Source organism: Chiloscyllium plagiosum, unplaced genomic scaffold, assembly GCF_037043375.1.
Source record: "Chiloscyllium plagiosum isolate Xiang-an unplaced genomic scaffold, Cpla_swu_hap1 HiC_scaffold_27, whole genome shotgun sequence".
Taxonomy (NCBI): Eukaryota; Metazoa; Chordata; class Chondrichthyes; order Orectolobiformes; family Hemiscylliidae; genus Chiloscyllium; species Chiloscyllium plagiosum.
In genome coordinates this window covers 28,424,807-28,441,873 of record NW_028270165.1, presented here as the reverse complement: position 1 = coordinate 28,441,873, position 17,067 = coordinate 28,424,807, and the positions used below count along the sequence as shown (strand labels likewise).

Sequence of the window (17,067 nt, the reverse complement as noted above, 5' to 3'; positions counted from 1 at the left end):
GGCCCAACAACGTCTCTTCTTCCTCAGGCAGCTGAGGAAATTTGGCATGACGGCGAATACCCTCGCCAAATTTTATAGGTGCGCCATCGAAAGCATTCTGTGGATGTATTAACTGTACCATTCAAGATTGGAGACCGTTACAGAGAGTGTGGTGAACTCAGCCCAGACAATCACATAGGCCAACCTCCCATCTATAGAATCCGTCTACCAGGCCCGCTGTCAAGGAAAGGCCGCCAGTATTCTCAAAGATCCATCCCACCCCGGCAATGTTTTTCTACAGCCTGTACCATCGGGGAGAAGGTACAGAAGCCTGAACACACACACACACACCAGCCGGTTTCGCAACAGTTTCTACCCTACTGTTGGTAGAATGCTGAATGGTCTCTCAAACTCATAACATTCGCCTGTACCTGTGTTTTTGTTTTTGCTGCTGTTTACCTATTATTTACTATCTATGCTACTTAACTCTGTGATCTGCCTGTATTGCTCACAAGACAAAGCTTTTCACTGTGCATCGGTACACGTGACAATAAATTCAATTCAATTCAAATCAAAATCTCGAGTTGCAAATTTTCACACTGATATCCTTTTTCTTAAAACATTTTAATATGAACAACTAAAGTGACCAACGTTTGAGATTGTCAAAAGGAACAAATGTGTTTGAGGAGTCGAAAAGGTACAACACATTGTGATGAGCACAAAACTGAAGTAATGAATGTTTATGCAAAAATATTAATACCTACAACTGAGGTGGTGTTTAATAACAACTGTAGACACAGACACCAGTGTAAACAGTTCAGTCCTGGATCTGACTCATAGGAAAGTCCATCACTGTGGTTCCTCATGGACCCGTTGGTGTCTCAGCAGGGCGGTCGAACAAGTGAATTTCTTACCACACTCTGAGCAAGTGAACAGTCCCTCCCCAGTGTGAATGCGCTGGTGTATCAACAGAGTGGATGACTGAGTGAATGCCCTCCCACACACTGAGCAGGTGAATGGCCTCTCCCCGGTGTGAACCCGTTGGTGTTTCGTGAGGCCAGACAACTGCCTGAACTCGTTCCCACAGTGAGAGCACCTGAATGGCCTCTCGTCAGAGTGAATACGTTGATGGCGCATCAAGTCCCCAGAACATTTAAAGCACTTCCCACAGTCTGGGCACTTAAAAGGTCTCTCGCCGGTGTGGACCCGCCGGTGCCTCAGCAGGGTGGAGGACTCTGTGAATCCCTTGCCACACGTGGAGCAGGTGAATGGTCTCTCCCCAGTGTGAATTCGCTGGTGTTTCAGAAGGTCTGACGACTGAGTGAATCGCTTCCCACAGTCTGAGCAAACGAACGGCCTCTCCTCGGCATGACTGTGCTGAGGCGTTTCCAGCTCAGCCAGGGATCCGAATCCTCTCCCACATTCCCCGTACATCTCTCCATTCCGACTGCATTTATGTTCTGACAGCCCAGATGACTGGCTGAAGCTGTGTCCGCAAACACAGCACGTGTACAGTTTCTCCCCTTCCATGCCCAAACTCCAAAGTCATGACCAGTGGGGTGACTCTGTCAGACCCAGCTTTGTTTGTTTGGCTTCCTGTGCCTGGCTGCTAAACGTCTCCATCGAACAGCCTGTGAAACCGATATAAAACAGACGAATGGAGTGAGAGTCAACACACAAGAAAACAGTACCACAGGGCAACACAGTGACTCAGTGGTTAGCACTGCTGCTTCACAGCACCCAGGGTCCCAGGTTCGATTCCAGCCTCGGGGCGACTGACTGTGTGGAGTTTGCACGTTCTCCCAGTGTCTCCGTGGGTTTCCTCCGGGTGCTCCGGTTTGCTCCCACAGTCCAAAGATGTGAAGGTCAGGGTGGATTGGCCACGCTAAATTGCCCCACAGTGTTAGATGCATTAGTCAGAGGGAAATGGGTCTGGGTGGGTTGGTCTTCAGAGGGTCGGTGTGGACTTGTTGGGCTGAAGGGCCTGTTTCCACACTGTAGGGGAATCTAATCTAAAAGCAAGTGTAAGCAGTGAAACGGAGCTGAATGAATCTGGACGTGGCCAGCACTCAGCAAAACGTAATCATGGATAATGCTGGGATTTCAACTCAGTTGGTTCATCATTCTCACTCTGCAAAGGGAAAACTGCTGCCAGGTCTTTACTGATAGAAGACTCTGGTCTTTGTACAAAGGGACAGGTGGGAGATACAGGTAGGGTATTTCTTTTGTTACCTCTTGACTCTACTATTCAAACACACTCTTAACCGAATCAACACTCAAACTCCCTGTAATCGTCAGGTCATTCAGAACTCTCCAGCCCATGTGCTTCTTCACACCAAGCCTTGTTCACCTGAGCTTAACATTCTTTGAGTGAAGAGCATGAGACGTTTACAATTTCTGTCCTCCTTCTCAAGTCCCTCGTGATATTGTGTCGCCCAGTAACCTTCTCCAGACTCAGCCTCCAGCCTCATTCTGTCATCAAGTCCTCTCACCTCGAAAGCCTCCCAATCTCTGTAACTCCTCCAGCCTCACAACCCCTCCCTACCTCTGGGATCTCGCTCAGACTCACAACCTTCGGCTATTTGGGGCGGCACAGTGGCTCAGTGGTTAGCACTGCTGCCTCACAGCACCAGGCTCCCAGGTTCGATTCCAACCTTGGGCCACTGTCTGTGTGGAGTTTGTACATTCTCCGTGTATCTGCGTGGGTTTCCTCCGGGTGCTCTGGCTTCCTCCCACAGTCCAAAGATGTGCAGGTATGGGGTGAATTGGCCATGCTAAATTGCCCCATAGTGTTAGGTACATTAGTCAGAGGGAAATGGGTCTGGGTGAGTTACTCTTCAGAGGATCGGTGTGGACTTGTTGGGTCGAGGGGCCTGTTTCCACACTATAGGGAATCTAATCTAAGTAATAGTAAAATACTAATAACGGACCCGTTATTAGAGGAAAGTAAACAGGGTAGTTAGGGAGGGAGGGCAGTGTTGAAACAGAGCAATAGTTGGACATGGATTATGATCCACAGTCAAGGTGATACACAAGCCGAAGAGCCAATGGAACCAGATAACCGAGTACAGCATTAGAAGCTCAAAGGTGTGGGTAAATTACTTAAAATACTCACCTCTGAAACAATCTCACTGTTTTAATGTAAACTCTCCTGCTGGGACTCGCAGCTGTAAAGATAACAGAAACACTGGAGTCAGAGAAAAAGCTGAAGAGTTGAGGAAAACCCCCAGCAAATGGGTGATGTCACCATGCAACAGTCAATGTGTGAAGACATTACCGACAGGAAGAAAGTGCATCGGTGCAAACCAGAGATCACCACATATTGTGAAGGATGGGAGGATCCCAGAGAGGAGGTTTTGATTTTATGGTAACTTTCGATAAGGCAGATAAAGGGAAAGGTGTTCCCATTAAATTATGAATATATCAAGGACAAAAGGGTAACGAGAGAGAGAATAGGGCACCTCAAAGATCAGCAAAGCCACAGGAGATGGGGGAAGATACTAAATGAGTATTTAACATCAGTATTTACTGTGCAGAAGGACATGGAAGATATAGAATGTAGGGAAATAGATGGTGACATCTTCAAACACGTCTATAATAGAGGAGGAAGTGCTGGATGTCTTGAAACACATAAAAGTGGATAAATCCCCAGGACTTGATCAGGTGTACCCGAGAACTCTGTGGGAAGCGATCGCTGGGCCCCTTGCTGTTGTATTTGGATCATCAATAGTCACAGGTGAGTTGCCGGAAGACTAGAGGTTGGCCAACGTGGTGCCACTGTTTAAGAAGGGTGGTAAGCACAAGCCAGGGAACTATAGACCAGTAAGCCTGACTTCGGTGGTGGGCAAGTTGTAGGAGGGAATCTGAGGGACAGGGTGTACATGTACTTGGAAAGGCAAGGACTGATTAGGGATAGTCAAGATGGCTTTGTGCGTGGGAAATCATGTCTCACAAACTTGATTGAGTTTTCTGAAGAAGTAACAAAGAGGATTGATGAGGGCAGAGCGGTAGACGAGATCTATATGAACTTCAGTAAGACAACGTTATCCATGGGAGACTAGTTAGCAAGGTTAGAACTACTTAGAAGTCATGGATATACAAGGAGAACTAGTTTTGGATACAGAACTGGCTCAAAGGTAGAAGACAGAGGGTGGTGGTGGAGGGTTGTTTTTCAGACTGGAGGCCTGTGACCAGTGGAGTGCCACAAGGATCGGTACTGGGTCCACTACTTTTCGTCATTTATATAAATGATTTGGATGCGAGCATAAGAGGTACAGTTAGTAAGTTTGCAGATGACACCAAAATTGGAGGTGTCGTGGACAGCGAAGAGGGTTACCTCAGATTACAACGGGATCTTGATCAGATGAGCCAATGAGCTGAGAGGTGGCAGATGGAGTTTAATTCAGATAAATGTGAGATGCTGCATTTTGGGAAAGCAAATCTTAGCAGGATTTATACACTTAATGTTAAGATCCTAAGGAGTGTTCCTGAACAAAGAGACCTTAGAGTGCAGGTTCATAGCACCTTGAAAATGGAGTCACAGGCAGATAGGATAGTGAAGGCTGCGTTTGGTATGCTTTCCTTTATTGGTCGAGAGTATTGAGTACAGCAGTTGGGAGGTCATGTTGCGGCTGTACAGGACATTGGTTAGGCCACTTTTGGAATATTGTGTGCAATTCTGGTCTCCCTCCTATCGGAAAGATATTGTGAAACTTGAAATGGTTCAGAAAAGATTTACAAGGATGTTGCCAGGGTTGGAGGATTTGAGCTACAGGGAGAGGCTGAACAGGCTGGGGCTGTTTTCCCTGGAGCGTCAGAGATTGAGGGGTGACCTCATAGAGGTATACAAAGTCATGAGGGGCATGGAGAGGATAAATAGACAAAGTCTTTTTCCCTGGGGTTGGGGAGTCCAGTACTAGAGGGCATAGGTTTAGGGTGAGAGGGGAAAAATATAAGAGACCTGCGGGGCAACTTTTTCCACACAGAGGGTGGTGCGTGTATGGAATGAGCTGCCAGTGGAAGTGGTGGAGGCTGGTACAATTACAACATTTAAAAGGCATTTTGGATAGGTATATGAATAGGAAGGGTTTGGAGGGAAATAGGCCGGGTGCTGGCAGGTGGGACTAGATTGGGTTGGGATATCTGGTCGGCATGGACGGGTTGGACTGAAGGGTCTGTTCCGTGCTGTACATCTCTGTGGCTCTAATTGGTGGAGGATGATCCCACTGGTTGAATAGGCTCTCTCTCTCTCTCAGGCATGCACACACATACAAGTCTCTGAGGTGAATTTGCATTTGCAGAATTATATTTGCACAATCTGCAGGTAGTCGATTCATGTAATATTTTATAAATTCCACTTTGGAAATAGCACCAGTCTGACTTAAGATTGGGACACAGACTCAAACCTCACACCTTTAATGCATTGTCTGAGCTGAGATGCCACCTTTTTTATAAAACCTTAAGTTATCTCAAGAATGTGACTTAAAAGAAGTTCTGGGGTTGACGCATTAATGAACCCAAAACCTGCAACCTATTCCGAAAGATGTAACAGCAATCTAGGTTTGTTCAATATATCGTTTCAGTTGCATGAAACTAGAATCTTTTGCTCTAAATTCTGTGTCTTATGATCCAGTTCCACAACCACCTGATGAAGGAGCAGCGCTCCGAAAGCTAGTGTGTTGCCAAATAAACCTGTTGGACTTTAACCTGGTGTTGTGTGATTTTTAACCATGTCTTTCCTATAACAGGGTGAGCAAACTGTACACAATACTCAAGTGCAGTCTTACCAATGACTTATACAACTGTAACATAATGTCCCAACTCCTTTACTCAATACCTTGACCAACAAGGCCAGCATGCTAAATACCTTCTTCACCGGCCTGTCTACCTATGACGCCACTTTCAACAAACTATGTGCTTGTACTCCCAGGTTCCTCTGTTCCACGACACTGTGGAACAGGCGGCACAGTGGCTAGCACTGCTGCCTCACAGCATCAGGAATGCGGGTTCAATTCCAGCCTTGGGGCGACTGTCTGTGTGGAGTTTGCACGTTTTCCCCCGTGTCTGCGTGGGTTTTCTCCGGGTGCTCCAGTTTCCTTCCACAATTCAAAACTGTGCAGGTTAGGGTGAATTGGCCATGTTAAACTGCCCATAGTGTTCAGGGATGTATAGGATTGGTGCATTAGTCAGGGGTAAATGTAGGAGAATAGATCTGGGTGGGTTGCTGTTCGGAGGGTTGGTGTGGACTTAGTGTCATAGAGATGTACAGCATGGAAACAGGCCCTTCGGTCCAACTTGTTCATGCCGACCAGATATCCAAACCTAATCTAGTCCCATTTGCCAACCTTATCCCTCTATTCATACACCCATCTAGATACCTTTTAAATGTTGCAATTGTACAGGCCTCCAACACTTCCCCTGGCAGCTCATTGCACACACGCACCACCCTCTGCATGAAAACGTTGTCCCGTAGTTCTCTTTTATGTCTTTCCCCTCTCACCCGAAACCCTCTAGTTCTGGACTCCCCCACCCTTGGGAAAAGACTTTGTCTATTTATCCTATCCATGCCCCTCATGATCGTATAAACCACTATGAAGTCATATTGTTGGGTTGAAGGGCACGTTTCCACACTGAAGGGATTCTATGATGACTGCTCAGGACCTTACCATCTACTGTATAAGTCCTACCTTGGCTTGACTTCCTAAAGTGCAATACCTCACACGTATCTGTATTGAATTACATTTGCCAATCCTCAGCCCACTTCCCCATCTGATCAAGATCCCTCTGTAATTTTTGATAACCTTCCTCGCTATCAACGATACCTCCTAATTTTGAATCATCCACAAACATACTAATCATGCCTTGTACATTCACATCGAGATCATTTAAGTAAAAGTAATTAATAAAGGTCCCAGCATCGACTCCTGTGGCACTGCAGTAGTCATAGGCCTCCAGTCCAAGAAACAAACTTCAACTATCACCTTCTGCTTCCTTCCATCAAGCCAGTCAATATAGGGCAAGTTAGAATCAAACACCACAACGACCCTGCCATTTTTACTCTTTCCAAAATCTGTCGACATCTTCTCTATCTCCCGCTGACTGTTGGGAGGCCTGTCGTATACCCTCAGCATTGTGATTTCACCTTTCCTATTCCTGGATTCTTTCCATACTGCCTTGTTGCATGAGTCCTCAGATGTATCCTCCCTCAGTACAGCTGTGAGATACTCCTTTACCAATAATTCAACTTCCCTCAATCCTTTTACATCCACTTCCTTCACACCTGAAACTTCTAACTTCTGGGACATTCAGCTGCCAGTCCTGTCCCTCTTTCCTGATGAAGGGCTTATGTCTGAAATGTCGACTTTCCTGCTTCTTAAATGCTGTCTGGCCTGCTGTGCTTTTTCCAGCACCACATTTTTCATCTCACTCCCTCTTGCAGCCAAGTCTCCTCTCCATAATTGCTATGCCATAGTTGCAAGTACTCCCCAAAGCTCTAATTTCATCGACCTTGCCTATTATACGTCTCGCCCTGAAACACATGCATTTCAGACCACCTTACCTGCTCTTTTCAGCAGTGTTTCCGTGCCTGTTCTTGCTCCTACTCAGCATTTGGATTGAGTTTTCTTTTTGTACAGCTGCGTGGAATATCCTGTAAAAATAAGTTTATGAAGTTATGCACTGAGAGTCCAGGACAGCAATCAGAAGAACCATACATTTCTCTTGTTTTCCATTTGCTGCCCCTTTCAACTGTCCTGTAAAAACAGTTTACAAAATCCCAGGAGAAAAAAATCACAACATGCCCTACTCCTGGCCCAGGATAATCCTGCAGGTGAGCTGTTGCCACTGCAAGTTGTCATGGTTGGCAGTTCCTCAGATTGACGAGGTTCTGCCTTGACTTTTTATGCCACTGAGCAGAGCCACAGACCTTTGGATGTGGGGCAGTATGTCCCATAAGATGGTGGCCACCAGAAAGCAATATTTGCTTCCTTTTGTCCCTTCTGTGCTGCGTATTTCCACCTGGATAACATCACCCGACTCCAGCCTACTCTCAACTCGAGGTTCAACTATTCTAACACACTGCCAAACAGCCCCTCCTGTTCATACATCTCGAGATTATCCTGAACTCTGGCCATTAGCGACACTCAGCAAGTCTTGTTCACCCATTGTCCTTGTACTCACGAACCTGCAAAGTTTCCTGGTTGTAAAGCAACAACGTTTTAAGTTTCTCATACCTTTTTCCATCTTGATTGTGTTCATTTCTATCTCTGTATTCTCTTCAAACCACAGATCCTTTGAGATCTCTGCAACTTATCTAATTCTGGCCCCAGATACCGAGGTTTTAATCAAATAGTTCTTGACTGTAGGGAAACTGCAACCTGGTCTGGACTGATACAAGGAGTGAGGCAGACAGAGAGAGAGGAACATGTAGGAGATACAGGTGGTTAATTCATTTGTTACTCTACAGTTAACCACTGTAATGCACTTCTTGGTCTCCCACATTCAACATTCGTGCAATCCTGAGGTCATCCAAAATTTTGCTGTCCATGTGCTTACTTGCAAGAAGTCTTGTTCACCCATCACCCCATAGCTCACTAACCCGCAACTGTCTTCAGTTTAAGAGATCCAAACATTTGAAACCCCTCAACGTCACACTCCTTTGTGACTGCAATCCTCCTTGGTAATTTCTTTCTGCCTCTGAACCTTTGCGGTTTCTGTACTGATCTAATTCCAGCGTCACAAACAATCCAGATTTAAACAGATTATTCATTGGTGATTTTTCTTTCAGTTGCTAAACCTTTCTGTCTCTACACATCATTTCACTGACATAAAATACTCATTACAACTCCCTCTTCAACAAAGTGATTGGTTGCCCCAGCCTTAACATTTTCTTATGTTCCTCCAAAAGGTTCTTTTTTATATTTTGGTGATTTGCCTTGTCTGGTTCTATTATGTGGAATATAGTACAAACTGTATTAAATATAATTATAGTGAAAACAAGGGACACATGGTTCCCACTCAAAAGGATTGAGAACCACAGTCTTAACGTGGTTTCCACATGAAGCAAAAACGAGATGACAACAAACAATTTCACACGGCAAGTAGTTTGACTATGGAATGCACTGTCGGGACATTTCCTGGACACATATTCAATTGAGGGCAAAAGTGAGGACTGCAGATGCTGGAAATCAGAGTCTAGATTAGAGTGGTGCTGGAAAATCCCTCTTCAGGCAAAAGCCATCCATTTTCCTGCTCATCGGATGCTGCCTGACCTGCTGTGCTTTTCCAGCACCATTCTAATCTAGACACATTCAATTGAGGCATTCAAGATGACCTTGGAACATTATTTAGATAGAAACAATGTTCAAGGTAATGGGGTAAAGGCAAGACAATGGCATTAGGTTGTGAAATTCATTCAGAAAGCCAGTGCACTCAATGATGAGCTGAATGGCCTCCTTTGCGAGGTAACAATTCTGTGATTGTGAAATTGTTGTTAATTTAAACATGTATCACAATCCTTCATCATCACTGTGTGAGCAACCTGTACTTGTTTACCTAACAGCATGGTGGTGGGGGGGGGGCAGCTTCACCTCACAAACTGCGCTGATTCAGGAAGGTTACCTCCTGGCCAACTGTGCGTTGACAAAACATCTGTGGAGAGAGAGAACAAAACAAAGTGAATGAACTATGTATAATATCTTGGTCAATTTGATGGTCAGTGTATGCTCAGAAGCAAAAGAGAAGTATACAGGGAAAACAGTCTTAACTGTTAAAAATGCTGTAGGTAATGTTGCTGGGTAGGTTAGCAACATTACATGGTCAGGGGAGGGTCAGCAGTAGAAACCTCTAAGAAAAATGTACAGAGAAGTAACAGAGTTAAAATGCACTGATTAGGAGAGCCAGAGGGAGTTAGATAGTGACAGAAAACTGATCAGGGTGGGCACTAGTAGATATGAACAATGAATGGACAGGAAGGAAAAAAAAACACCAGGCATGCGCCATGTTTCATATTGCCCCCCACAAATATGGCGTCTACGCAGCCACAAGGTCCTCAGTGCCCCTAACAAAGATGGTGGACGGCAACACGAGCTCGGAGATATCCGGAGTCCTTTCTCGTCCCCGACTCGTGCCAACAAATTCTCATTCCAGCCACCGTGCCTTCCGCCATGTCTCCGTGCAATCGCCTGGTCCCTCCACCATCGTTGTCCTGCTGCCTGCTTGATGATCGGCGCGGACACAAGTCTTGGAAAGGGGGAGGGAGAAGAAACACAGTTCCCGCCCAGAGGCCCCACGTGACTGAGGGCGGCGCTGCGCCAATAGGAAGGCCGCCCGGCCTTGGAGGACCGAGCGTGGGCAGCTGGTCCTCCAACCAATCGGAACGAAGTAGGGGCGGGGCGGGGAGGTCAGAGGTCGGACACGTCATGCCGCTGAATGCACTGAAGCCTGAATGGATTCGGGAGGTGAGGGAAAGGGTAAGGAAGAAAAAGGAAAACAGCGGAGGGCGGGAGACTGGTTTACGCATTGGAAAGATTTATTCCCCTCCACTATCCGAATTAGAAACTCGTCGTCTAGCGTTTGCAGCAAACGGTTGTGGGCGCCAGGCCCTGATAGGCCCAGTTACCTCCGCCATCTTTGTTGGGAGTAATGGTCCACCTGACGTACGAGCGACCGCCATCTTTGTTAGGGGTAATATTCAACTGGACGTACGAGCGACCGCCATCTTTGGTGGGGGTAACGGTCAATGGGACGCATGAGCGACCGCCATCTTGGTGGGGGTAACGGTCAACGGGACGTATGAGCGACCACTATCTTTGGTGGGGGTAACGGTCAACGGGACGCACGAGCGACCGCCATCTTGGTGGGGGTAACGGTCAACGGGACGCATGAGCGACCGCCATCTTGGTGGGGGTAACGGTCAACGGGACGCACGAGCGACTGTCCTCGTTTGGAATAATGGTTGTGGGATATAAATGAATTAATGTTATTTCTGCAAGTATAAATTCTGATACAGAATAGGAATGAGAAAATACATATTCAGCAAAAAGAAAGCATGAGACATGAATACAGAACAATGGTGGATATATGGGCAAACAGGAAAGCATCTGTTTCCCCCTTACACGGAGACACAGGAACAAACCCTAATCAAAGAGGTCAAAGTGGCCTCTGGATGGAAATAGATGCTGATAGAAGAAAAGATATGCTTAATCAATAATCTACAATAGACTGACGTCAAACACCCTTATGGGAGTCAGAGATAAGAGTTTGTCACGGACAAAACAGGATAAACAGAAGTTGTGGGATAAGTCTTAAGGAAATGAGTGACGTAAGCGAAGCAGGGAACAGACAATGGAATAAGGAAAAAATATGGGGATTCAAACTGTATAAATTTCGAGAGTTTGTTGGATTTGGTGTGCATTTTGTCATTACCTTACCTGGTAATGAGACAGGGCACCCACCTATAGGTGTATAAATAAATGGCGGATTCAGATATTTGTCTCGGACTGAAATTATTAAAGTGAGTGAGCTTTTGTTTCTCACAATTGGGGGCTCGTGTCCGGGATTTTCTTCCATCACCGGGGGGAGTGGCTGGCCTTGGACACTGGGAAGACGCGTCCCGTTCCCCATTGAGGAGCGGTCTCGTGTCCCGGTTTGGTCTGCTCCCTTGGGTGACTGATGTGAATCCTATAAGAGAGACATCTGAATCAGACAGTGATAGGAGCTCGATAGAAAATACAGTGACAAAAGGGGCCAGGCAACTCTGTGCACAGACCAAGGTAAGAAAATTGACTTTTAAGTATTGCCTTGGTGGTCGGGATTGAGTTTTAGTAGTTAATAAGGGACTAACGAAGGAACTCAATATGGCTTGCGCTTTGGGTAAGAAAAAAGCCTCCGGGGAAACAGAGTAAGGAAAACACAATGGAAATGGAGGCGGGGTCCCTTACAACATTCCTCCAGAAAGTCCTTTGGGCAGGATGTTGTGGAAATTGGCAAAATAATACTTGTGCAAGGGAGAAAGATGATTAAATATTGTTGCTTTGTATGGACTAAGGACTCCATTCTTCGTCCCGCTGTCTTCTGGCCAAAGTACAGATCGGACGAAGACTGGGTTTGTGAATATCTGAGTTTATATGTCAATGTGCGAGAGAGAGAATGAAAAGAGCTGTACAGCTGGTAGGAAGTTTAACCCTTTGTGATTTGGTTTGAATGCACATTTGTTTGTTGGTGATTGAATGTTTGCGTTTTATTCCCTGGTGCTTGAGTTCCAGGACTGTTTTGAATCTGATTTTTGTTATGGAAATTTAACATGATTTCTTTTAAGGTTAAGGATTCTATTGTGATTATGAAGAAAAAAAAAAGGAATGATAACTCCTGTTCTTTTTACAGATCATGACTGCCTTACTATCAGTTTCTAACTAATCTCTTTTATCTTTACATAAAAGCGATTTATAGAGGACAGTTGAAGTTTCAGTTCAACATTAGATTGTAGTAAAAGCAAAATTCTATGGTTAATATCTGTGACCTTGGATTCAGCCATTGTTCATGCATTAGAAGTTTTTTTTTTAAAAAACTTGAGTAGACAAATTCTTTTAAGGCAAGTTCTGATTATTTTACGACTTATAGTATTGTAATTGAGCAATGATTGGTCAGGACTATTTAAGGAAACTAATTCTGGATCTAAATTAAAGGACTAAAACTGGGTAATTACAGTAAATTGCAAAATTGGGAACTGTATGCATTTTGCATTTTGACTATTAAATACTGAAGAAATGAACGTAAATATATATAAATATATTTATAAGTTAGGAACAGGCTTTGAAGGTTAGTCAAGCATGAATTGATGAATTGGTGTTTGAAGTTATGGGGAGCTAGAAATATTGCAATATTTCTTTAAAAAAAAGAAAAAGGGGAAAAACGTAACGACTTATCCCCTTTGGGAGGTACCCATAGGGGACAAAGAGATTGGGTTTGTAAGTGCCCCCCTCACCAGTGGGGAGGTCAGAACATTTAAAAAGGAAATGGAGGTCCTGGTTGAGGATCCGGTGGGGTTGTCTGAACAAATTGTTCAATTTTTGGGGCCCAGTCTGTATACCTGGGCTGAATTAATGTCTATTTTGAATATATTATTTACTGGGGAGGAAAGGGGACTTGTACGAGGAACTGCCATTAAAATATGGGACAGGGAACACCTGATTGGAGATGGGGATGCTGGACAGGGAGAGATGAAGTTTCCCCTCAGAGACCCCCAGTGGGAAAACCAAAACCCGGAGCATAGAGAAGAAATGAGGGAATTGAAAGACCTGATTCTAAAAGGAATAAGGGAGGCAGTTCCGAAGTCACAGAATTTGATTAAAGCCTTTGAAATTAGACAGGAGAAAGATGAGACTCCCTCAGCTTTCTTGCAAAGATTAAGGGACTCAATGCGGAAATACTCTGGAATGAACCCTGAGGACCCAGTGGCACAGGGTCTTTTGAAAGTACATTTTGTGACAAGAGCATGGCCAGACATACAGAGAAAGATACAGAAGATAGAAGGATGGAGTGAAAAACCATTAGATGAATTGTTGAGAGAGGCACAGAAAGTGTTTGTAAAGAGGGAGAGGACAAGGGGGAACATTTGATAGAGGGTTTGAGCGACAGGGGCAGAGATGGAAGTCGCTACAGGCAGGATGCTATTATTGTGGAAAGATAGGGCATTTTAAGCGGGAGTGTCCTGATCTACAAAGGGAAGAAAAGGCAATTCCGCTTATGAATTATGATGAAGAATAGGGGTGTCAGGGGTTCCTGCCCTCAGGGGCCCACCAGGAACCCTTGATAAACTTGAAGGTGGGACCGTGTTGGGAGGAGGTAATCTCCCTAGTAGATACGGGGCAGCACGGTCATCGCCGAATTTTAAACCAAAGAAAGTAGAAATGTTTACACGGTCAATTACTGTTTCGGGGGTGAAAGGGGAAGGATTTACTGTTCCAGTATTTGAACCTATGATGATAGAAGGTCCTAAGGATAGGATCACAGGGGAACTGCTGTATATTCCTGATATAGGAAGTAACTTACTGGGGAGAGATTTAATTATCCTTTTAGGACTGGAGATTGGAATTCAGGAAGAAGAATTAGTTGTACAACTGGCAATATTGACAGAGGATGCAGAGAGAGAGATAGACCCTATTGTATGGGCTAGAGAAGGGAATCGTGGAAAACTACAGATCCCTCCCCTTACAATAAATTTAAAACGGAAAGGGGACGTTGTCTGTGAACAACAATATCCTATTTCCATAGAAGGTAAACGGGGACTGCAGCCAGTAATTGAGGGACTGATTAGAGATGGTTTGTTGGAGCCATGTATGTCTCCTTATAATACCCCAATTCTACCAGTGCGGAAATCTGATGGAACTTATCGATTGGTGCAGGATTTGAGAACATTAAATCGAATAGTACAGATCAGGCACCCAGTGGTGCCAAACCCCTACACATTATTAAGTAAGATCCCTCATGATCACAAATGGTTTAGTGTGATAGATTTAAAGGATGCCTTTTGGGCTTGTCCCTTGGCGGAGGAAAGATTTGGGACTATCCCCCTATGAAATCTTATTTGAATTACCTTATCTGGGAACACAGGGAGAATTGCCAATTCCCGAAACTAAAGATTTGTTTTTAAAGAAGTATATACTGGGCTTGTCCTCCTCTTTATCTTTCCTCAGAAAACAGGGTCTATTGGCACAGACTCCGCCCCTTGAATTTGCTGTTCATCCCATCCGGCCAGGAGATTGGGTCTTAATAAAATCATGGACAGAGACTAAGCTGCAGCCAGACTGGGAAGGGCCGTACCAGGCTCTTTTGACTACCGAAACGGCAATAAGGACGGTGGAGAAAGGCTGGACTCACTACATTCGGATCAAAGGGCCAGTGGACCCTCCAGTTGAGGAAGAAGTCTGGACAGCCGAATCAACACAAGACCCGCTGAAACTCAGACTAAAGAGACTTTGAGTAATTGACTATACAGTGGCGATGCGGGCGCGGGATTATTTCTGTAAGATTGTATATTAAGCCTTTTTGTGTTTTAGCATAATGATCAGAATACTGGGAATACTTAGAGTTATGATGCTAGCCCTCTTGGTATTAGGATTTTGTCACATATCATTTTCATATGTATTATTAATGGTTCCTGAGTCTGATAATCCACAAGTAATAGACACTGATATATGTAGCTTAGTAAATTGTGGGAATGTAGCTAATCAGAGACAATACCGCAACTCAGAGATACATCCTAAGTCCTATGGGGATGGCCTTGGGGATGGTACCTGGTATAATGGTCTTGTCACAATACACCGGGCCCCCTTCCGACCAGCACGCGATTGTCCCAATAAAAAGTGTAACCCCATATATTTAATGATAAGAAAAACCACATGGCACGGAGCGGTTTTGGGAGGTGGCACTTATGAGGTACAATTAAATGAAACATTTGGGATTGAAATGAAAGCAAATGGGAAGGAGTTTGTGGGCTGTTGTTTTCGAATTAGCATAGGACAGGGAAAAATGGGTAGAATTACTGGGTAATGAGATACAACCTTTCACTCCTCCCAATGATCCTACAGTAGTAAAAATTATAGAGGTAAAGGATTTGAAACAGACCATCGAGATAGAGACTGGGTACGGGGATACAAATGCCTGGGTTGAATGAGTAAAGTATACTGTAAAAAGTCTGAACAAAAGCAATTGCTATGCATGTGCCTCCGGTAGGCCAGTGGCCCAGGTGGTTCCCTTTCCGCTCGGGTGGAAGCGAGACAGGAAGGGCATGAAATGTATGATAGCCCTGTATCAGGATGAGACTGCATGGAATGATAGGAATTGTACCTCCCTATCTCTGATGTTCCCTCCCTTGGAGGAGAAAGATGCAAAAGTTCCCCCCACATTTTCCGCCGCAGTTGGAAATCACACGTCATGTGTGCACAGGCGAGGTACGAGTCGGTCGAGACATTTGGGGGAGCTGAAATTATGTACAGAGATTAAGAATGTTACCGAAACGAAGAAGGGAGGGAACTACTCAGCATTAAAGGTTCCCCGAGCGGATCTGTGGTGGTACTGTGGAGGAAAAATATTGAGACCCACCCTACCTCCGGATTGGAGAGGGATGTGCGCAATTGTACAATTGGCAATTCCATTTACCCTGGCATTTGAGAAGGAAAAGATAGTAGGGAAAAAGGGAAGGGGTAAGAGATTACTGTTAGATAATTCTTTTGATGACAGGATTTATCTTGATTCGGTAGGAGTCCCTAGGGGAGTGCCTGAATTCAAAGCTCGTAACCAGATTGCAGCAGGCTTTGAGTCAGCTCTCTTTTGGTGGGCAACAGTTAATAAAAATGTAGACTGGATAAATTACATTTTTTATAATCAACAGCGATTTATAAAATTATACAAGAGAGGCGGTTAAAGGAATATCAGAACAGCTTGATGCGACAAGTAGGATGGCATGGGAAAACAGAATAGCCCTTGATATGATTTTAGCAGAGAAAGGGGGTGGTGGTTTTTATCCTTACTTCCCTGATAGTAGTAGTCGGGGTATTGGTGGCCATTGGCTGTTGTGTCATACCCTGTATACGAGGGCTCACCCAGAGGCTGATTGAAACAGCCTTGATGAAACGAATGCCCCTGAGGGGACATTTGACAGAGGAACTTTATCAACTAAATAATAAGGAGATGAGTGAGACTAAGATGGATGAAATCTCTGAAATGATGCTTGCGAATTTTGGGAACAATGTTTAAAAAAAAAGAGACAAAAATGCAGAAGATAACAGATAGTAATGAAAAGAAAAAGGGGAAATTGTGGGATATAAATGAATTAATGTTATTTCTGCAAGTATAAATTCTGATACAGAATAGGAATGAGAAAATACATATTCAGCAAAAAGAAAGCATGAGACATGAATACAGAACAATGGTGGATATATGGGCAAACAGGAAAGCATCTGTTTCCCCCTTACACGGGGACACAGGAACAAACCCTAATCAAAGAGGTCAAAGTGGCCTCTGGATGGAAATAGATGCTGATAGAAGAAAAGATATGCTTAATCAATAATCTACAATAGACTGACGTCA

General features: G+C 44.6%; 2 protein-coding genes across 5 annotated transcripts in view; one reads left to right on the top strand and one right to left on the bottom strand.

Moving 5' to 3' along the window:
* The window catches only part of LOC122543628 (uncharacterized), a 70,982-nt gene that overhangs the window by 17,469 nt on the left and 36,446 nt on the right, over window positions 1-17,067 (top strand). The window lies entirely within an intron of this gene.
* Window positions 639-10,407, bottom strand: LOC122543495 (uncharacterized). 3 transcript variants are annotated; one of them, XM_087974230.1, is made up of 5 exons: window positions 9,744-10,407; window positions 9,532-9,627; window positions 7,538-7,627; window positions 3,095-3,146; window positions 639-1,610 (listed from the first exon to the last, which is right to left on the bottom strand). In XM_087974230.1, exon 5 carries the CDS (start codon window positions 1,507-1,509, stop codon window positions 829-831), a length of 681 nt encoding a protein of 226 aa, XP_087830356.1. In that variant the 5' UTR covers window positions 1,510-1,610; window positions 3,095-3,146; window positions 7,538-7,627; window positions 9,532-9,627; window positions 9,744-10,407; the 3' UTR covers window positions 639-828. The 3 variants fall into 3 exon arrangements, with proteins under 3 accessions (XP_087830356.1, XP_087830357.1, XP_087830358.1); XM_087974231.1 differs by having other exon boundaries at window positions 10,135-10,407; XM_087974232.1 differs by lacking the exon at window positions 3,095-3,146 and having other exon boundaries at window positions 9,532-10,407.